We start from the raw sequence: 24,580 nt of genomic DNA on the forward strand, positions 1-24,580 counted from the left end.
GGGAAGAAGAAATGCTGAAGATTGGTGTACCCCATTTTCAAGAAAAAGAGACAATGCACCAATCACATAGCTATCACCCGTCTGGATACAGGATATAAAATATAGCATATTAACAAACAGAATAAACATATATGCTGAAGAAATCAATAGACAATACTATTGTGGCTTTAGACAGGGTAAAGGCACCTCAGATCAGATCTTTGCGCTGCGTCAGACTATGGAAAAGTTCTTTGAACACAGGGGAGACATCCATATGCTATTCATTGATTTTCTGTAGCTATTCAATAAAGTTAAGAAAGAGACACTTTTGGAGGCAATGGTTGGCTGCAAAATTTCCCATAAATTCATACAGCTGACATAAATAATGCTCACTAACAACACTGGTTGAAAGTAGGACGAGGAGAACAAACAAACTCATTAATGGAGTAAGACAGGACAAATCACTTTGGACAATACTTTTTAACTTAGCACTCTAAAAGCAATGACAAGATTGGATACCAGAGGTAACAATACAGAACTATCCAAGTGCACACACATGCAGATGATACAGTACAGGTTATCAGAAGCATGCGAGCCTTGGTAGAAGTTTTTGAGGCATTGGTGACAGAGGTGAACTTTGTGGGTCTACAAATTAATGATCACAAAATAAAGTACATGAAAATGATTATGACAAACAAAAATACAAAGTGTGTGCAAATTGGCATTTACATTTTTTGAAAATTTCAAAAATTTCTTATATCTTGGAACCAAACTTACATAACATTTCTGAAGAAATTAAAAGGAGAATTATACTGGGCAACAAAGCATATTTTGCTGATACAACTCTTGATGTCAAAAATTATCTCTGAAATACAAAGATCAAAACATACAAAACTTTGATTAGACTTGTGATGTATGAGCTCAGAGGATTGGATCCTGAGAGTACAGCAGTGCCTGAGAATTTTAGAAAAATAAAAATATTTTGAAGAATACATGGACCTGCCAACCAACACAACAAAGAGATTAAGAGAATTCTTCAGGCAGAACATATTCCGGTTTATAAAATCAAAAATAATCGTCTGGCTGGGACATGTTGAGAGAATATCACCACAAAGAACTCAAGAGGCAAGTAGCAAGTGCTATTATTGAAAGCGAAGAAGGAGAAGACTGTAAGATTCTTCTTTACAATGGCTGAAGGAAGTGAGGAACCATTTGCCTGTGTTATGTGTCACACGTTTCACACAATGCTTCAGAGCTAGCAATATAGTTTCTCAAAACTCTTGCCTAACCAGAGAAGCAAAACAATTCATTAAACAAATCTCTGACTGAACAGGGTATTAAGATCTAATCAAACTGCAAGCATTACATTTTCCCTGCATGCCCAAGGGTTTCTAGAAAATCTATAGTTTTAAATAAAAATTTGCAAGAGAATTCTGTGACAAGACTTCAACAGCAATTCTAAATAGTATAAATAATAATAATTATTTTTTGCTTAAAGCAGCTACAGAAATAAATGTCAAAGAAATTCTCATTTTTAAACCCAACCTTTTTAGTTAAATTATTGGAGCTAGATCCACTTATTAAAAAAAAATTAGGTAGTACCCTAATAACAAATTAGAATAGGTATAAATCTTTAAATAACTGCTAACAATAACCTAGTCTTTCTTAAATCTGTGATCTATGGAAATCATCTAAGGTAACTGTAGAACATAGCAGCAATATATACAATTTTTTGAAGAGCAATATGCTATTATCCCTTTGATTAAAAGAGTAAAGATCCCATTCACAGATATGCCATCTGTATTTCAATAGGCTTAGGATGATATGTAAAATTATTGATTTGGTGGAAAAAGCAATGGGAAATCACCTTTATTCTTCTCTTTTCTCATAAACCTAACATAGATGCTTATTATTTCTGGAAACGGTTATGAAGTTTTGGCAGTCACTGGTATAATGGTAATAACATATATACACAGCTTACATTAAAAAATAAAAATTATTTAAATTAAAGCATAAACATTAAAAACATTAGTTGTTTGAGCAGCCTTAATTTTTTTTAGTACACTGTATTAACAGAATTAGGTAACAGAACATATGCAATTTATTTTTCTCAATATTTATTCTAACACTTATGTACCATATTATTGAGTATTAGCATTTTATGTTGAAGATATAATCAAAACTTTGCTGACCTTGGAGAGAAAAATTAATTTAAAAACTTATTTTAAAAAATTCAATGCATTGCATATATAGATTCACCCATTAAGGGATTCAAAATATAAATTTTCTTATTTCTTAAAATAATGTAAATCACAACAGTTTAATTTTCTAAAAAAAATCTGTATATGTAAAGTGAAATACTTCTTACTCATCAGATTTCCTGAACCCTTAACCTAAGAAATTTAAATTGCAGGTAATTTCTGTCTACAGACCCACTAGAAAAACTAATCTGCTAGTAACTGCCAAATTTGTAGAGGGTAGTTATTACATACCTATATGTAGTATATTACAGATGAGAAGATACTTCATACATACCACATAACACCATTAGCTGCTTATTGGTCATCAGTAGCTACAGCTTAATTTCTCACAGACCAGTCACGTGTTAATATGCATGTGTGTCATTAATACCTATGTATATATATAATTTTTTTAATATTAACCGTAACAGTTAATAAGATAAGTATACTTACATATTAACATGTACTTTGTATTATGTACAGTTTAACATTTTTAATATTACTATTGTATGTTAAATTTTTTTTTCAATTTATGAAAAACTTTTGCTGTGAAAAATTGACTGTTCCGAATAGCAATAACAAAAGCTGAAGGTCAAAACCTAAGAAATCTAAACTATATAAAGTATGTTAAAACATATAATGAGAAATGTATTGCAGTAAAATCATATGAGACCAGAAAATTCCCTTGATAACATTAAAATCTTCTTACAGTATTACATTAGCTTCTTTAATACATAAAATAAACCATGCAATTTCAATTTGAATTTGTGAACACATACATGGAATCAATTTATTACAGCTCTTTGTTTATTTAAGTCACCCAGAACAATTCAATCTTATATAAATGAATACTATGGATATAAATGAATACCCAGTTCCTGAAATCACTATTTCTCAGGAGATTTTTAATCATTTTTCTCCTAAGTTATTAAGCTGATGTGTTTTCAGAATCACATTCCAGTAACAAGGAAAACGACAAGGGTAATACATAATAATACATCCTCCATTCTTCATTACAAACTTGGATAAAAAAATATTTGAGGAAAATAATAATAAGCAATATTGATGAAAAACACACCACAGGTAAAATGAGAGCATATTTCAGGTGAAAAACAGTAAACAAGTTCACTTTAAATATTAAAAATACATTTTAATGGTATAAATATATACAGAATCCAGCATTTATTTATTTTAAAATATTATAACTTAAATATCAACAACAATTATTTTTAATCAGTTTTAAATGCATTCTTCTGATACAGGTTATCTTACTTGCCACCAAATATTGCATGGAATGTAGTGCCATTATAACCAACATCTGATGATGGAGAATCTATAAATGATATGTACATCCTACAAAAGAAATGAATAAATCTGATTAGATTTTATTATTTTTCTACATATATGCAAAAATAAGTACATGTATTAAAGTATGTGCCTATCAAATAAGTTTCTCTTAACTCTGAAAATTCTTACAGGCAAAAATAGTCTGCTGATGATTCATCACATGCTTTATGTACGAGGTGCTACCCAAAGGTTCACGGAATTTTACCATAAAAATAAAATAGCTTACCATAACTTATAATTTCCACTGTCTCCTTCAAAGTAATCCCCTTGGGCATTGATACAGTGATCCAAGTGTTTCTCCCATACTCCATGCATCCCTGGAAGTCTGCAGGTGTAAGTGTTCAAAGCATGTTCTGCGTTTCTTCCTGAATCTTCTCAATTGTGTTAAAACGACAGCCTTTCAATTGAAATTTTATTTTCGGAAAGAGAAAAAAGTCGCACGGGGCAAGGTCAGGCGAATAGGGTGGGTGGGGAATCACTACCGTCTTTTTGGAAGCCATGGAATTCCAAACAGCTAGCGATGTATGCACGGGGGTGTTATCATGGTGCAGAACCCAGCTGTTGTTACCCCACAGATCTGAACGTTTGCGCCTAATGCTTTCACATAACCGCTTCAAAACTTCACATTACAACAACCCATTGACAGTTTGACCAAGAGGAACAAATTCCTTATGGATAATGGCTTTGATGTTGAAAAAAACAATCATCATGGACTTCACGTTGCTGCAAACTTGGCGTGCTTTTTTTGGCCATGGTGAACTTGGCGACTTCCACTGCGACGACTGCTGCTTAGTTTCAGGGTCATACCCGTACACCCATGTCTCATCACCAGTTATGATGTTGGAGATGAAGTTAGGGTCATCTCTTGCTGAATTTTTCAATTCACTACAGACAGCTATGCGATTTTGTTTCTGGTCACTGTTCAACAGTTTCTGTAAGAATTTTGCAGCAATGCATCTCATGTTCAAATTGTCAAACAAGATGCGTTGCACGGACCCATATGACATTTGCACAAACATCATGGATTGTTTGTCTACGATCTGCAACGATAGCCTCTCGCACTTTGGCGATGTTTTTTGGTACGCTTGTTGATGGTCTTCCTGAACGCTCATCGTCATCGACTGTCGTTTGTCCATCTTTGAATCGTTTGTACCACAAAAAAGTTTTACTTTTACTCATAGCATTGTCACCAAATGCTTCCACAAGCATGCGATAAGTTTCTGCACCAGGTTTTTTAAGCATGAAGCAAAATTTGATGCAGGTTCTTTGCTCTTTAAAATCTCAAAAAAGGTAAATGATGATCTTAGCTTCACTGCTGATTGGGCTCAAACGCATGTCTTCAACTAAATGAGGATAGATCCAAAGTAATGATTATTGGAAACTGTAGGTTAACGAGTAGTGTAAATTTGAATACTGCACTTCCAAGAGTATTAAATGGTAGCAGTTAGTTATGGTGATTATGTAAAAAATCTTGGTTTAAAGATAAATAGTTTATTAGGTTGGACTGAACAGGTTAATAAGGCATGGAGAAGGGTCTTGGCATTCACTTATTAGATTTAACATCTATTAACTTATGTTAAAATTGATATTTACAAAAACTTTTGTTTAAGTTAATTATTTTGCTTATAATAATTATTATGATCAATGACATAAATGAAGGTTGTGAAAAGACTGCAGTGGATTCAAAAGTAATTATACATTTTGTGAAAATAAAACTGCACAATTTTGTATCATAAAATGTTTTAAATCTGAATGAATTTTATTTCACCACAATTTTCTATTACTTGACATCCTGAAAAAATAAACCACAAAAACGAATAGATAAACCTCTTGGCCTTTGAAAAACTTATTTTTAGTGCTAATATTAACTGTAAGGATATTTAACTTGGTTCAATATCACAGATCATTCCATATCATAGAACTTCATATAATTTTAGCAGGTGCTTATAGATTTTTTGACTTTCTGAAATCTAAGAATAAGATTACTGACAAACAAATCCTGTAGAGCATAGCCCTTTAATTATGTTTATTTAATTATGGCCAATTTACTTTTCGTTTGCCATAATTAATAAAAAAATAATACACCTTCTTATTTATTTTTCATTTTTAGATTTGCTTACAAACATTTATCTATCTACTCTCTCACTACAGATAGTAAAAGAGAAGATAAAACATACAAAACAAGGTACACATGTAAACATAAACTATCTTGATTTTTAAAACTTACAAAACCCACTTCTTAAGTAATTAAGTCTATTTACATAATAAGTACATAACTGTTTTATTCAGAATATTACATTTTATGCATTACATAGATCACAACAGGAAAGGATTAGGTGTCCTATTACAAGTAACAAAGGGAACTGCTCTGGTATTTACTGAAAGTATTATGGAAATCTTGGGAACATTTCAATCAAAGCAGCACAAAAAATATAAAATTAATACATAAAAATGAATAGTTTAAAGATTATATAAATAATTAGAAAGAGTAATATGAAATAAGAGGGATTCATGTATCGTATGTTTCAAAATGAATATCAAGGTTTTAAAGCTATGTAATATTTCTCAAGTTTCACATACATTGATTGATTATACATGAAATGAAAGAGCAACTCAAACAGTTTAGCTGTGCACAAGCTCATAAAATGTTTCCGGTACCTTCCACTTGAAAACGCTAGTAGCAAAGATGGTAAACCCCCCCCCCCCAAACAGAAAACATTCTATTTTGCAGTTTGTAAAGAGTGAATCTGTAATTGCTATTGAACATGCACTCTGAAATTCCTTTGCGATCCCTGAGTAACAATAACATTCATAGATGGTATAAACAATTTGAAACCACTAGCTGTATTTGTAAAGAGAAGAGTACGGGACATCTGAGTGTGTCTGAGGACAATGTTGAACGTGTAAGATTCTTTTGTGTGTAGTCCTAGGAAATCCTAGGCTATGCTACGGCTATGGCAGCTCTTTCTTCAACTGCAATTTGAACCACAGAACTTCTATTTGGCAACAAGATGGTGCACATCCTCACTGGCATAATGCTGTACATGACTGATTGAATGAAAATCTCCCCAACTGCTTTACCAGTTGCCGGAGATAAGATGACAGGGCTTGTTTGCTGTGGCCTCCATGATCGCCCGATCTGACCCTTTACAACTTCTTTTTCTTTGGTGATTTGATTTATAAAGGATCACGTGTATGTGCCACTGTTACTAGCTGACCTACCTGACTTGAGACACAGGATTGAAGAGCAGCTGTAGCAACAATTATTCCAGACTTGCTGATTAAAGTATGGGATGAACTCTCCTATCGGTTGGATGTGTGCCATGTGACGAATGGTGCCCACACTGAACACCTATAGGAAAAACTTAGGAGTTGCTCTTTCATTTCATGTATAATCTAGCAATGTAAGTAAAATTTAATAAATATTATTAACTTTAAAACCCCAATATTAATTTTGAAACACACAGTATATTAAGGTAACAGATAAATATAATCAATAAAAACTGACTAATTACCAAATCCTGAAAATTGAATAATATTTGTGTGTGTAATTAGGTATTCATTGCAAAAGGATAGGGAGAATTCAAATATATTTAATTGGTACTTTTTAAAAACCTTTATACAGAATATCCCTTTTTCATGACAGCATTTCATATACAGCTGGAGAAAATTAACCCAATTCCTAGCTGTTTATTTAGACACTATATAAATGGAATAAACCAATTTTATTTAATTATAGGATGAATTAATTATTAATTTCAAAATGAATTAATCTAATCCAATTTATCCTCAAACAATTCTTTAAGAAAAATATTTTTTTATTTACTAGCTTAGAAAACATTTTAAACAGAAGGCTAGTTAATTAAAAAATAATCAATCATTGTATTATTTATAAAATATTAATACTTTGTTTGCTGACTTCTTTTATGCATCCAATTATTGAACAACACATTTATCTATGATTAATGAATGATTGCAGATAAGATAAAATTATCTACTACAAAGTTTGAAGAAATATCATGTGCACCTCCTTTAACCATTTTCTAAATACTAAAATTAAATTTTTCTTTAATCACAAAAATATTCTAGGTTAAAGAATCATTAGCAACATTCATATGCCTTATTTCATTTAAAATGTATTGCTAACTAATCATAGGATTTGTTATGGACTAAACATAATATAATCCATTGAAATCATTAAGTTTTAACACAAAAACAACATTCGTTTAACATCATTTAATTAATCAATATGAGCAGATCATTTAAAATAAATTTAAACTGAATCATTGACAAATGTTTAAAGAATTAGTTTGAAATTGTTACTCAGAAAAATGGAAAAAAACTCTTGCGCAGTCTGCTAAGAAGACCAACTTTTCATTTCAACACTATTTCGCAGTCAGAAACGCACTGATTTTCACAGTACAACATACTACATACATGTGATTAATCAATAGACCCTACACACAAGCATCATGTTTCAACCATAAGCATATATGAAAAATACACCACTATACAGTCAATACACTTCAAATTCTTTTGACCTTATATATAGTGTAACTCAGGAACAACTCATCCAATCTTCATAAAAATATTCACATTTACAACTTTAGATATGCTACTACAGCATATCTAAATTTCAAAGAAACTGATCCAGTAGTTATAGAGATTCTTAAGCCACAAAAGTATACACTCAGGTCTATAAATAAATAAATAAATAAATATATATATATATATATATATAGCATAATATATATATATATATATATATATATATATATATAGCATAATATATAGATTATAGATAGCAGCACTTTTCCAGATGATATTACATAACCATTCAATGTTCATTACTATAGTATTGACAGGCCAAACACCTGTAGGATAGGATAGGATAGGATAGGATATTATATTTTATTTTATTTTATTTAATCTTATAATACTTGAAGTCATATTTTTATGTGCAATTTTTAATTTTATTTATTTTTTAATATTTATTTTTCAGTTTTTAACTTTTTATACTCTAATTTTAATTTTGAGTTTAATATGTAATTTAATACCAAGTATTTTACAAAAAAAAAAGAAAAAATTTGCTAAAATGCTTTTGTAGATTGTATGAAAAAATAAGATGAATGTCCATTTCATTTTATTCAATTCTGTACTTGGGTGGATCAAGTTCAACCTATTTCATTTATACAATATTTATTAGTACAGAGGTGATATGGGTCTTGAAAAGATCAACTTTAGAAAAATAATAAAAATATATATATATATAAATTAAGTGAATGATATTTTCATACTACCTCATACATCAAAATGTAAAGAAAATTCATTTTCACTATTCACTCCCACCCTGCGACTGAAAATACCATACTTTTCTTAGAAAGTTAGAAAAAGATATGTTATAATTAAAATAATTTAAAAACATATAAATAGTTTAAATACTCATTACATAATAAGTAATGCAGTATTGCAAATGCAATCAATTTCAACATCCACTTGTTTATTTATCACAATCCAGAGTACTTAATGCAATCAGCCTATTATACATGTGAAATAAACTTCATCCTGTGGGACTGTGTTTACTTAACAGAACAAGCAAAAAAGCACATCATATATTTCACTTATCTTAAGTGTGCAAAAAAATCAAATTTTTTAAGAAAATTTGAATATCAAAACTAAACTATAATCAAATATTTTTTTAATTCTACCTGTCTTTTGGTATTCCTAATTCCTTTTCAATATGATCATAAATAATTGCAGCAATCTTTTTATTCTGTTCAACCCCAAGCTGTCCAATACTCATAAGGGATGCATTTCCACACAAATCGGAAGAACCACTAAAAGAAATTGATTGATCTGGCACTATCAGAATACCACAATACTAAAAAAAAAAAATAATTTCATTAGTAGTTTAATTAATGAAAAGTTTCCCTTGTTGAAAAATGAATAAAAGATTCATTTGTTTCTTATCAACATCAATATAAAAACAAAATAACGCAATGTAACAAAAAAGACCAAAAACCTACATAAAACATATTACCAAATCAGAAACTTAAAAGAAGAAATTAAATTGAGTCGATATTTATATGTTAAAAGTTTAAGTCCAATCAGTGCAAATTTCAAGAACTTACACTATTAAATAAGCTTATTTACAAACAATAATACAGCTGCCATACAAGGCATTTATGAATAGTATACAATTCTCATAATTCATTTATGGGGCCAAGCTGATGAAAGTTACCTAGACTGGGAATAAAATAGTAAGTAGTTCATCAATTTTCTCATTAAGGAATATGAATAGTCCACTTAGTCCTTCTGACAAATATACTTCTAGACAAATGTTACAATATACATGAAAGATAAACATTAGAGGTTATGAATAAATTTTAACTGAAATTTGAGCTCAAAATAATTAAACCAAAAAATTATTATGTAATTTAACATTAATTCTTTTTTTTCCTGTTTAGCCTCCGGCAACTACCATTTACAAAATTCTTCAGAGGATGAATGAGGATGATATGTATGAGTGTAAATGAAGTGTAGTCTTGTACATTCTCAGTTCGACCATTCCTGAGATGTGTGGTTAATTGAAACCCAACCACCAAAGAACACCGGTATCCACGATCTAGTATTCAAATCCGTATAAAACAATAGATACCCTAGGGATACCTTTTTCTACTTTCTTTTCGTTCTTATTAAAATCGAAAATACTATATATCTTGAAACGAAGCCCTACAAACTTACGAATCAGTTTACCGTTCATTTCATTCTTGAATTTACCATGTTTCTTATTAGTCATTCTAAAACATTGATGGTCAATGGGGTAGTCAGAAATATCAAATTGATCTATATCTCTCCGGATATCGTCGTAAACGTTATTGGTTTCATATACGATAAATCAGGGTGTCGGTATCATCAACAACAGCTGAATATTATGATCGTAACCTTTTATCATACAATCATAATGAATTTCTACATGATCATTTTACTGATATCTAATACTGAAAACACGATGTAGATCGGTCGATTTAGAAATATTTAAATGTTCTTCAAACTATATCAATATAGTAGAGAAATACGAATCCTGTACCCTAGGGTTTGCGATCACCTTGTCAAGTTTTCGTATCTTCAGCTTCTTACCTTCTTGTACCTTCAGATACTTACCTAAATATTGAACTGCATTTAAAAAGACGGAGGGGCTTTGGTTTCAGACACCGCCGCCTCTTTCATCCATACAACTACCAATTTACGCATTAATTGTGTGATATTAGTCTCAATATGTGGGCAATAAATTGGTGGTGAAATGTACAACTTTTCAAATTTTAATTTGTTCTTGAAATTAATATCAGTCAACAAATTAGCATCAATTACCTTCACTACAGAGTGATTGTTATGTAACATAATTAAGTAATATATTCTTACAAAAAACTAAATTTTAATGCGTTTTTAATTCTCTTTTTAAATACGGATTGTATACACCAAAGAACACCGGTATCCACGATCTAGTATTCAAATCCACGTAAAAATATCTGGCTTTACTAGGACTTGAATGCTGTAACTCTCGACTTCCAAATCAGCTGATTTGGGAAGACGCGTTAACCACTAGGGTAAATTTAACATTAATTAAAGATAATTACCGTAACTCATACTTTACAGTACATTACAGAATCAAAATTCAAAAAGGTTACTAACCCAAAAAGTTACTATTTGCAAATTTATTCTTTCAGTAGATATTGTAAAGACAAATTAGTAAGAGTTTTAAATATAAAAATTACATTACACATCAGCTGCCCCAAACCCAGTGTTGTGTCCACATTAACAGAAACTACAAGAAGCATCAATGAGCAAAACCACTTTAATTAACAACAGTGAAAACAAATGGTCAAGTAAAACTAACAGGTCATATTCACCAACATTGGTTGTTGCTGACTTCAGAACATCACACAGAACATAATCATAAATGACAAAACATTTGGCACATCCAAAATACATTCCAAAACATAAAAAAGCACATCAAAATGCTAAATCACATTAAACGCAGAATATTAGAATTGTATAACTGAATATGTAATCCATTAACACATTTTTAAGTGCAACAGCCTTCACTGACTCACTCGCCAGGAAGTTGGACCAAATGTCCAACTTCCTGGATAACCAAAAAGCTAAAATTCTGAAATTATTCTTAAGACAGTATTACAAATATACAGAAAAGATAAGAAAAAATTATTTTGATCAATAACTCTTAAGGAAATTGGGGTTAAAAAGAAAGGACTGGAATGGGTGAAAATATGAAACCTGGCAAGGTTATTTGTCTTAAGAATTAAGCTATCACTACCCAACTGACCTATACATTAAATATGAAATATATTAACAATTAATATTATTAATATACATTACCCATTGCATTAAACAAGTCTAAAGGGATTAATATAAAAATGATTTTTAAATGCAGTATTGAGAATGTACATTTTAGAAACTTGAAACCAACCATGAAATATTATCCCTTATAATATAAGTATATAAACAAAAAATTACATCCTTTTAAATTACATCACATCGCCCTTTTTCCTTTCAACCACTATGAAGCTGAATTAAAGGTGACATTTGTAGTTCCTCTGTATTTTTCAATCAGGTAATGTTAAAACTAGTCTAGTGGTGAACTCATCATTGCAAATCAACTGACTTCAAAGTCGAGTTCTAAGGCAGTTACTTTTATACAGATATGAATACTAAATCATGGATACCGGTGTTCTTTGGTGGTTAGGTTTCAATTAACCATCCACTTCAGGAATGTTCAACCTGAAACTGTACAAGACTACACTTCATTTACATTTATATATAACATCCTCATTCATCCTCTGAAGTAATTCCTTACCGTGGTTCTGGAGGCTAAACAGAAAAAGAAAGGTAGTGTTGAAACGAAATTCACAAGTGAAAGTAACTTCAAAAATATTTTTAAATAAACTCTGGGCTTCCCTTTTAAGCACTCCTAAAAGAACTGCTCATTATTCATTAATTTGAGATTTTTATCACCAGCCCCATCAAAGTTATTTGAAGCCAAAATTTGATTTTTTTAAAAATTAGTTTTCAAAAATTATAAAAATTTGGGGATACCTATATCACCATTAATATTATTTATGGAAAAACTACTAACATATACATACATATAAAAAAATAATTCAAACTGTGTATGCCAACCCTGCCTCTTGAAATTTCACAGTTTTTCGTGTTCAACTTTATTGGTAATTTTCTCATAGAAAGAGAGATAGGTAAATAAACCACTGGACCAATCTTTTACTTTGATAAAATATGATTAAATTACTTTTTGTTTCATCCTTCCAGGACCAATAGTTTTTTAGTTATCACTTTTTCTGTAAACCCTTACAATCATACAAATACATGTGAACACAGTAACAAAAATGGCCACCACAGATAAACTGCTTAAATAAAAAATTTTAAAAAAAATAGTTATAAGGTCCTGAGATATGTAGGAAACAAGTGGGTAAGTTTCATTTTTTCTGAATTGGTCAAGCAACCATCCTTGGGTCACTTCAAATGGATTGTCCCTAATTTTACTTACAGGGATAATTTGTAAGTATGTAAAGATTTAGTTTTTAAAGATGATTGTTTAGTAGATGCTTTGTCCCTTAGACATGATATGTTGAAACTAATTAATTTTAATCATCTTGGTATAGAAAAGTGTAAAACGAGAGTAATAACTTTATTCTGGCCTAATATGTGTAAACAAAGTGAGGAATTGGTTTCAAATTGTGTTACCTATTTACACCACAGAAAAGCTAACCAGAAAGAAAGAATGACAGAGAAATGCCAGATAAACCTTGAAGTATCTTAGGAGCTGATGTTTTCCAATATTAAAAAAAATATTTTTTTTATTGTAGTACATTATTTTAGTAAAACTGTTAAATTAGAAGACTTAATAGCATACCAATTTAAAAATTTTGTGAACAAAATGTCCTTAAAATGTTACTAATACCACTTTATCAATAAATGACTCGCATTATCAATAAAATGACTTAGCAGAGAAATATATTCAAACTTTCAAAGGTATACTCAAAAACATTGAATTGGCAGGTGTTGACAAATATTTAATTATTCTTGAATTAAGAACTATCCCAATTTCTGACTTTAATACAGTCTCCATCTGAATTACTGTATGGAAGACAAATCAGAAACTTATTACATTTTAATTGTCTGGGCAACAGAATAACTAAAAAAAAATTACACAATAGAGCTCATCTTCAAAAATTGTATTATGACAGGGGTACTCAGAGCAAACTCTCAAAGGGTGATAATGTAATTGTTAGGAGCAATTACATTATCACCCTGGGTAAGTTCTAGCTGTAATTGTACAAACTGTTGACATTAGAGACGCACCAAATTCATTAGTTTCTCTTAAGAACAGTAGAATGAATGATAGAAATAGAAAATTTCTAAAAAAAAATAGAATACATTTAATTTTACAGTTCAATCCTGAAATTAAAAATTAAAATTATTTTAATATTACCCAATTTAATAGTAAATGTAATACTAATAATAATGGTAGCAGTAATGTGGATATAGATAGTTTTCATAACTCACAAGATGTATTTAGAACTAGAACTTGACCAAACAGTTCTTAAGCCATCTTTAAAATATTATGCACAAGGTTTGTTGATTAAATGTTTTAATTTTGTAATTAATTTTTATTAAAAAAAAGATGTAATGCACGATGATCGTGACAGCAATGGTATGGTCAATCATTTTATATAATGCATGTTATAAATGTGTATATTTTAATATTATACCATCAGTTAATGGTAACACATAACAAGTACCATTGACAACTTTTCCACCCCATATTCCATTAGACCTGATCAACCTTCAAAGGGTAACAGAACATCATACAATCTTCAGTTGTTTAAGGCAAATCATTTAATAATACATTATTCTGCCTCCTTTTTTATGAATTCTCGGATCATTTAATTTATTATATACTGCTGATGATTAACAGATTACTCATTAGCCGTTCTAAGGTGTTGTATCATATTTTTATGATGCTTTATTAAATCATAAGAATGATTAATAGAGAATAATTCAACTACAGTCGGTGATTTTTATGGCATTTCGACTATTCCAGTAAATAATTAAACAACGATAAACTTTTATAATTAATACCGATTTTTAATCAAACACTCCCTCCTCACGAGTATGAACACAGGTAAAGCATTCGTATATCAACATCATAAAGCGGTAACCAAATAACTTGCAATATAATATATAAGACATAATTTTAATTTAGAACATCAAAATTCAGCTGAAAACCTAATTATATCCGTAGTTGGGAAAATAATTATGTTAAAAACTAGAATCTTACAACCACCAGAGAGCACAATTCACAATCACTTACACTTTCAGGTTTACCGAGAGCTTTGGCTATCACTTTTACAGTTGTCTGATGAAAGGTGGCAGGGACTTTACTTTTTGGGAGATTCGTTTCTATCCTAAAAAACGGCATTTTAATCAGAAATACTAATAAAATTCAACGAGTATCTACAATAACACAAATCTCCAAGCTAAGTACACCGAACGACCTAGAAGACAACCTTCAGAAAGTGTAGTTAACAAGTAATGCAGTTCATTGATAACTTATTCTTTAGAATCACTCTTTTGGGCGATTCAAAATAACAAGGGCAATCATAGGTGACAAGAGACAACAATGAATTACTCTTCAATACAAGAAATGCTTGCTGGAATTAAAGCGGCAATCAAGAGGTTCGAAGCACAGAAAAACGTCAATCTCAATTCACCCGAACATAACATATCAATTTCCAACTTTTTCAAAGTAGAATATATTAAAAAAACCATATAAATAACTAATTAATAGTGTTGTAAAAGTAACGATAAATTTAGTATCATATGTATTTGGTATTTTCCAGTTGGATACCCGTTACTGAATATTCGTTACTCGTTAATTCGTAAATAAGATACTTGATACTATATGGCAGCTACCGTATCATAGTACAAGTACTACGTTACAAAGAACGTATGGTATAACATCGTACAGTATTTTAAAATAAAGACCTAACAGTATTTACTATTCTAACAAAAATTAAATTACAATGAAATAGATACTCGACTCATTCACTAAACCGATTGTTTTTAATGTCTTTTTCTTTATAATTATTACTTAATTTGTATTTTGCAGAAAAATATTAAAAAGAAGACATTGACTCATCTTTTGTGAGTAATAATTTTTGAATCATGAATCCAGTAAATTGTTCATAAAAAATTGTTTATGACTACAAATATTACACAAAAAATGTAAACACACTTAAGTAATTACAACTACAATCAACTGAACTACAATCACGATCGCAATATAAAAATAAAATTTCAATTAATAAACTTACAACTTCTATTTATTTATCTTACTGAGTTTTTTAATTTTAAATGTGGTATTTTTATCTTCCGTTGACGTTTAAAAATAACATTATTTTCCATTCTTTTCGGTTTTAATGATGCACGTCTTTCGGATAATATTTGTCCTGATTTGAAGAAAACTCTTTCCGTTGGCACTGATGTAGCTGTAATAGATAAATATTATTTTGCTAAATTAGCATGTTCCGGGTTTAAAATTGCCCGTGTACGCCACCAACGTAGTGGATCTTCTTTCCTGTTGAGTAGCCTTTCTTCATTATATTGCCTCATCGATATGATACTGGCAGCAATTGTGGACACAGAGGAATTTTTCGTTGCCCTCATGTCGAAGTCCATTCAGATGGAATCTTCATCTATTCCATCTGAATGATTTGGCCCTCTCTCTGGTTTTCCAGCACCATTCGTATCGGTGACATTTTTTCTAGATCAGCTATAATACAGTCTTTGGCATATTCATATGAAGACACATCACTAAACACTTGCCTTTTGAATCTAGGATTCAAAAAAGCCGCTTTCGACAAGTTGTGCCGCGAACAATTTTTTAATTGTTATTGAATTCTGAAATTAATTTTTCAAGTAAAGTTTTTGACAATTCATTGTTAAATTAGATTAAATTAAGATGCTACGCAAATTATTAATTATTTTTAATGCGCTGCAGATGTCACCTGTCATCTGTGTATATTTAGGTTATGTTGGATTTTGGAAACGAAATCTTACGGCTGGTTCATGGCAGTTAATAATTTTTTGAAGTACTTCCTATAATTTTGCAATTGTCTTTGTTGTTAAGGCCTAATTTTCCATTTTTATTCTCAAGTAAAGCCTGGGTAATTTGTATTTGATATGTTTTAAAATTTTTGTAAGTGGCAAATTTTTTAATTTATTTATTTATATTTAATTTAATAGACAGGCATGAGACCCATGAATGCAAAAACATAAGTACATAATAAAATAGAAAATAGTGTTTTTTTTGTTTTGCATCGGAAGTGGGGAAATATGCCTAAACCAAACGCTCAGTAGCGTGTACATACTGGGTGCGTGAGGTTCACCGCCTACTGCAGTGGACTTGCTAAAAACCCACTCCCTCATGCAATGTGGTGCTGGAACTGACGTAAAGGCTCAACTTCAGCACCACGTGCGTCACAGGTACACCTCACATTCATACAAATATTTACACACCACATTCACATGATATTTACAACTCAATATATACTATACAAGTAGATTCTTAATTCCACACAGCTATGCTGGCCTTAGATGGCAGGAATGCATTTCATGGGAGCCATTGCTGATGGCAGTGTCGAGGCACCCCTGCCACCTGCCCCCAATGACTGATGCCCAGCACTACCCTCAATTGACATCCTTGCTGCCCACCTCATGTTCTTCCTTTAGTAGTTTCTGGTGGAGCGCTCCACCAGAAACCACTTTGAACACATGGTCCAACCCTCACTGAACAAGAGCATCAACTGCATGACCCCCAAACGAGTCCAAACCACATGGCAATTCTTCCTTCCACCTGGGACACATGAAAAAGATGTGCTCCATTGTGTTAGTTTCTTCACAATACTGACATTGATCTGTACACCTCCTTCCAATCCTGCAGACGTAGACCCCAAATGACCCATGGTCTATTGACCAATACAGCTACCTCTGAGATCAAAATATAGCTCTAATGTCCTTTTGGATTCTTCCACCTGCTGCTATTCAATAAACATACGGCTCCTTGCCTCCTCTTTGCCTTCTGTGGTCCTGTCCCTTTTTACCTTGGCTATGAGGTCCAATGGTGGCATTCCCACCACCACTGGTGAAGCATCCAAGGAAACTGTCCTATATAGTTGGGCCAACCTGATTGCCAACTTCCTATACATGCTGTTCAGTCTGAAGGCCTCCCACCTTACCGCCATCACATACAATATTGTATGTGATAGCAGTAGTATCGGCTATATATCCAACACCACCGTAGATGCTAATATCCTGCGTTTAGATGCCCTGGGACCTCCGACATTGGCCACTAGTCCCATCAGTGTTGAGGACTTTCCCTCCGCCTTCGTGGCCACCTAAAATAGATCTATCATTGTTTTTGTTAGCTTATTTTAAAAAAAATCTTTGGAATCATTAGATAAAGATTCCTCAACTTTAACAGTATAATTAAAAAATAAATCTTATGACTAAGAGTATTACAAATATTTTGTTCTTAAATATATCTTAATGATAAGGTAGATCTATGTTGTTTTTGAAGCTTATGGAAGTTTATCTCATTAATAATTGTGTAAATTCTCAGTAGAGAACTGCTTCAAAAATTACATTTTTTATAAATATTTTTGGTACATGATTGTCAACAATATTGTTAATATGTAGTTGCAGTTCTTAAAAAAAAATTTCTATATTGGTGATAAATATCAAATTCGAGTCAGGTATGGCATTTTTCATTTGCTACAAAATTCAGTTTCCATGTTTCACACACAAACTTCAATATTATATGGCAATATTAAAAAGATAAATATCATTTACAATCAAACTCCTATTTAGTAAATGTTGAATGTTATAAAAATATCCAGGTATAAAAATATCTAGTAAGAATTGTTTAGGTATAAGATTAAATTCAAAATCTTAAGCAACGTTATCTCTAAGACAAATGATATTTACCATGATAAAAAAAATTTTACTGTAAGCAGTATTAACATAATGTCAGTAAGATTAGAAAAAAGAAACTCATGAGAATTACCACAAGTGTTTGAACAGATTATTTAATTGTAAAAGGTTACAATTTGTAGAAAAATCTATAAGATGAGTTAAAACATTTTTTGATAATAATTTAGCAAAATCTGGCATATTAAAGTCACCTAATAATAATAGTAATAATTTAACTGTGGCTGTCCTATATGTGTATACTAAGCAAATTAGAGGAGCAATTTATTTTTATTTAATAAATTATACAAAAAAAATCATAAACATCTTTACTCTGTTGCATTCATTTTTTTGTTTTCTATTACAGCAAGTAGATTTACTACAGCTGAAAGAAGAACTACTTCATATCGAAAAAGATCGTTTAGCAATTGAAGACACCAACTTGAATAAATCAGAAAATTTAGAAGTTAAAAATGAAGTGGTAAGTAAGGATATTAGATTCTGCATACAGTGAAAACACCAATTGTCCAGATGAACTTTTGCAAGGCCAGATCTGGATAATTGTGTAAAAATTTACTTTAATAAGTTTTACAAAGGCTAAAATACATATATGTTTTTGCTAAATGAATTGAAAAAAGTTAAATTAAAAAACCAGTAAAATTAAGATCGATAAAAAAAATCCCTATTGAAGTGAAGATTTATTTGAAAAAATTAAAATTATAAGTTAAAATTTTTTCAAACAATGTATTAGCTTTTTTAAGTTGCCTAATCTGGATTTAAGCTTTAAAGTTTTTGAAATATGAAAATTTTTTAGAAATATTTTTGTTTTCCTTAGTGTGAAAATTTCTAAAACAAGAGGCAGCACAAAGACCAATATCATATTCATAGCGATAATGTTGCAATTCATTTCTTATGTTACACAAAAAACATCTTATTTTGTGTAGGGTTTTTTGTGTATCTCGAATATGTGACTGGAAATGTCATTACACAGAGAGAGAATTAGAGGATCTTCTCAGAGGGCCTACCTTTTTTGGTAACGACTTTGATGAATTTCAACAATTTTCTCTCTGAATTGAAGAGGATTGTACTTCTCACCACTTTTCTTATGTAAACTATGAGCATTGAATACAGTGATATTTAAAAGTTGGCAGAACTGCTTTTATATCACCCTTTTTGTCTTTTTCTTTTGAATGGATATGCGCTCAGCGTTTGATCCACCTGATCAACTCAGTCTATAAAAATATAATCGTTGACTACATTTGGAACTATTGTCTTCTTTCCTTTCCATACTACTTCTATGCCATTTATGTTTAGTCGTCAAACCCAAAACATCTCGTTTATCTTCCCACTTCAACATCATTTTACCCTCCTTATCACACATTGAATGAATTTCATTTTTATTTAATTTTAAAATAGATTTATATTGTGTTTGAAGCTTATGGGTTTTTTCTTATTAATAATTGCGATAATAAGTTCACTAGATGACTGCTTTGAAAATTACATTTTTGTATAAGTATTTTTGGTATGTGATAGTCAACAATATTATTAATACATAGTTGCGATTCATCAGCAAAAATTCCTATAACATGATCCATATCAAATCCTGGTCAGGCATGACATTTTTCATATGTTATAAAATTCCATTTCCATGCTCCATGCAAGCTTCATGCTTATGTGATGATATAAAAAATAAATATTATTTGCAATCAGACTCATAAATGCTGAATATTACAGAATTAATATTTTTATTATCTGGTAAGTATTTATGAGAAATAAGATTAGAATTCAAAATTTTAGGTAACATTCTCTCTCATGTTATATCTCTCATGTGATAAATATCATTTATCACGATAAAAAATTTCAACAAAAGCAATATTAATACCGTCAGTAAGGTTAGAAAAAACTAAATCATAAGAATTACAGCAACATTTTAACAAATTGATTGTAAAAGATTACAATTTGTAAAAAACCATACCACCTTACAATTTGTAAGTAGCAGCATTTTTGATAAAATTTAGCAAAAGAAACATTTTCTGGAACAAAACTTGGCAGATTAAAGGCAGCTAATAATAATAATTATTTTTATGTAGCTGTAATAATAATAATAATAATTATGTGGCTATAATAAATTGTGGATGCACTATTTATGTGTGTGGTAAGCGAATTACATATACAATTTATTTTACTTTTATAAATTGTACAATAAATCATAAACATATTTACTTTGTAGCATTAATTCATTATTACAGAAAATAAATTTAGTACAACTGAAAGAGGAGGAACTGCTTGACATTATGAATGGTGATAATAAAACAGATCCCTAATAATTGAAGAGAGCAATTTAGTTAAACCAGAAATTTTAAAAGTTGAAAATGAAGTGGTAAGTGTTAGATTTTGTGGTACACCAATTATCCAGACGGACCTTGCAAGGCCAAATCTGGATAATTGAAAAGGGTAATTTAAAAAAGCTTTGTGGTATATACTGCACATATCATTCTATATTTAATGAGTAACACACTAAGTAAAAAAATTAGAAATAAAAGTAAACATATTTCACTAAAATTAAGAAGAAATTTGGAGCATATGTACAATGTAAGGAAAGAGAGATTTAGTAATATGGTACAACAAATACAGTGTGTAGAATGCAAAAATTACTTTTACAAAGCCAGTATATATAAATATATATATATATATAATTTTGTTAAATGAATTCCAAAACTGTAGTTTAAAAACCCAGTATAATAAAGATTGATAAGAAAAATACCTATTTAAGCAGAGATTGGTTTGAATAGTTTAAATTTTTCAAATAATGTACTAGTTTTTTTTTAGTTTCCTTGTCTGGATTTAAGCAGTCCAGCTAGTTGGAAAATTGGTGTCCCGCTATATTATGTTTTATTATTATGTAAATTTTGGATTACATTGGGTTTATTTATTAACTCGTACATATTATTATTTCTGATTATTCCCCTTCAGGAGAGAGCATGAACTTGAGTCAATCATTGCTTTACTTCCTTCTTTTTTCTTTTCAAAACCTCTTCATCCATTCAGTATGTTTCTTCTTTCCCTCTGTTCATCTTCTTCCTATTGTTTCTCTTTTTTGTTCTTGATCAGTTTTGTAACTTCATCTCTAAATTTCCTTCTGTCCTTTGAAATCTTCTTCTGAGATGTTGAGTCGTTCCAGGTCATCTTGTGTTTCTTTCATTCAAATCGACTTTAATTTACTTACGCTGACGATGTTGGAAATTTTCTTAGCAAGTCTATCTTCACTCATCCTGTATAAGTATCGTATATATTTTTGCTAAATGAATTGCAAAAAGGTTGATTGAAAAACTCAGTAAAATAAACATAAATAAAAAATTTCGGTTGAAGTGAAGATTTATTTTTTCAAATAATGTATTATTTTTTTTTTAATTTCTAAAGTTTGGATTTAAGCAGTCCAGTTTGTCAGATATCTCGATATCGGCATCCTACTGTATTGTTTTTCATTATTATGGACTTGCATGTAAATTTTGGATTCCATGCAGTTCATTTGTGAACTCGTATATATTAATTATTTAGCAGGTTAAACTTTTTAAGTCCTTTTTTTTTTCTCTGTACATAAATGACTATATGTACAATATAAGATTCTTTCAGCCTCTGCAAAGCAGGGAATTAGAGAAACACTCTTACCTCTAATTTCTTACTTCAAAATGCATTCAGGCCTAAGCTCATCCTCAGTGATAACTTTTATAAATTCTTTAACTGTTCACAATTTATATAATAACTATTAGCTTTTTACATTGAGTAAAAATTGTTTGTTTAAAATAAAAATTAATTAAACAAATTTTAAACTTCTAAAAATATTTTAAATGTTTTTAAAGATTTTTTATTTGTAACTAATATTTGTTCAGTCAATAATGAAAAAGTATTACAATAATTATTAATCTATCATATCTTATCTTTGGATACAAACTTAATTTTTATAAAAGTGTCTCCATCAAATTCTGTTTGCAGATTTATAAGGCTGAATTCACGTTTATATATATATATTCATCTTCAATATTTATTTTTTCAACTATTTCCAAATTACCATCTAAACTAAATAATAATCAAAATTATTATAAAATTGTCAGCAACATTTGAGAAACCTATTATTCTATTTTTAAATGATTTAATGTTCATTAAATCTATCTTTAAATGATCTATTTGTTTTATATATCTTTTCATAATTGTTCCATTTAATTTTAGAAGAAGTCTGATTCATTTAATGTCACTGCTGCAGAAAAAGTAACTACTGCATCCAGATCACATGCAAGAAAAGGCAAGTATGAAAAAGCAAGCGAGTCATCACGTTTGTGGTATTCTTCCATTCAAGTAAAAGGCTGGCCAAATTTAGTAACAATATTCAGGAAAAGATGCTATATATTTCAACACCAACTCCAGGAATACAAAATATTTCCCGCTAGCACTAATTGATTAGACAAGTGGAAAAATGGCATTAGTCGATTATTAGTGATAAAAAAACTTCTGTTAAAAGGAAAAGTGCTAATTCATTTAAAAACGTTTAAAAAATTGGTTGATGAAAAAGGGTACTCTTCAGATCTCAGTAGTTCCCAAACTTTTTCAATTTTCAGTGTCCTTGCTGAACTTAGTTTTCCCAAGATGCCCTACGTCAAATTCCTGCTAGTACATTTTACAAATTCGCCAACATTTTTCGCAAGGGTTACGTAAATATATGTAAAACACATTTTAGAAAATGTAACTGAAAAAATTCAACAAAATATAATAATTACTGGTATACATGATCCTTTTCATCAAATTGTGGAATTGAACTGGACACAACCATTCTCACTTCCTTCTCAACATTGATTTATATACAATGCTTAGATTTCACCAACTCCCAAAAACAAGCAAGAAAAAATCTTTCTTTAATTTTTTTATGAATTAAGGAAAAAATATTTTGCCTGTTTATAAAAAACATGTCCTTTGGATTTTATTGAAAGTTTAACATGTTCAATGAATTTTTATGTAGCTGCAGAAATTTGATTGTTCTAGGGTAACATAATAATAAACTTCTTACAATTAAGAAGTTAAAATAGAAATTTAAATTATCTGAGCTTTTCCACTTATGAGTGGATATTAATATTTTACTCATATCCAAAATTTATTTCATTCTGTGCTGCAAAATTTTGTTTTCATGTATGGTTACAACGCAATCACATTTTCTTCTTCTGTAGTGGTGGCATTAAACGGATCTTGAAACCATGTTAATTGATATATTATCATTTTAAAAATATTCTTCAAGGTAGGTAATAATCTGTGATAAATGATTTTCAAAAATGGATTTCATACGTAAAGTGAAATTAACTCCATTTGGGATAAAAAATTGTTTCAACAAGGGAAGATATTCCCTGCCACTATCTTTCATTTTTTTCCGTAGCTTTAGGATTTTTTTATAAAAGGTAAAATTTTCCCAATAAACTTTAAAAGTTGCATGTTGCTTCCATGCAGAGAAAGATTCAGAGCATTCAAACTTTTTGAAAATGTGTCATAAATACACTAGTTTTACAAAAAAAAATCTTCATTCACAAAATGTTTGGTATACTTGTGTTCTTCCTCTTTTTAAAAAATATAAATTTCTTTTCACATTGACAAGCATATAACAACAATACATTATCATTGCAAAATGCTAGTACAACAAAAATATGTGTTCAGATCCCATATCTTCACTTAATTTTTTGAAAAGTCTTGCCTTCAACTGTTCCAAGTTTTTATAAAGTTTTACTACATTCATTTCATATTCTAATATCTGATTGAATGTAAAAATCAGATATTTTAATATAAATGCTTCCCTGTGAATAACACAATGGCTCCACAGTACTTCAGGGGCTTTGCTTTGAATAAAAGCCTACAACCCTCCATAAAAGCTGAATATAGAACAAACACTATCATTACAGATGCCAACAAACCTA

General features: G+C 30.1%; 1 protein-coding gene across 1 annotated transcript; it reads right to left on the minus strand.

Annotated features, from left to right (window-relative positions):
• Positions 1–3,348: 3,348 nt before the first annotated feature.
• On the minus strand, positions 3,349–15,198 carry LOC142322300 (macrophage migration inhibitory factor homolog). Its single transcript, XM_075361217.1, has 3 exons — positions 14,974–15,198; positions 9,275–9,447; positions 3,349–3,572 (listed from the first exon to the last, which is right to left on the minus strand). The coding sequence occupies exons 1-3, from the start codon at positions 15,079–15,081 to the stop codon at positions 3,488–3,490; spliced, it is 366 nt and encodes a 121-aa protein (XP_075217332.1). The 5' UTR covers positions 15,082–15,198; the 3' UTR covers positions 3,349–3,487.
• Between the last annotated feature and the right edge of the window lie 9,382 nt (positions 15,199–24,580).

Source organism: Lycorma delicatula, chromosome 3 (genome assembly GCF_047948215.1).
Source record: "Lycorma delicatula isolate Av1 chromosome 3, ASM4794821v1, whole genome shotgun sequence".
NCBI classification, from domain to species: domain Eukaryota; kingdom Metazoa; phylum Arthropoda; class Insecta; order Hemiptera; family Fulgoridae; genus Lycorma; species Lycorma delicatula.

Bases quoted from the DNA above. Each gene is read 5' to 3' on its own strand.
- LOC142322300 (XM_075361217.1), bottom strand. From the start codon at position 15,081: ATGCCGTTTTTTAGGATAGAAACGAATCTCCCAAAAAGTAAAGTCCCT. The intron at 9,448-14,973 runs GTAAGTGATTGT...TTTTTTTTTTAG, and splicing joins CTCTCGGTAAACCTGAAAGT to TATTGTGGTATTCTGATAGT. The intron at 3,573-9,274 runs GTAGAATTAAAA...TTTCTTTTGTAG, and splicing joins TTAGGAATACCAAAAGACAG to GATGTACATATCATTTATAG.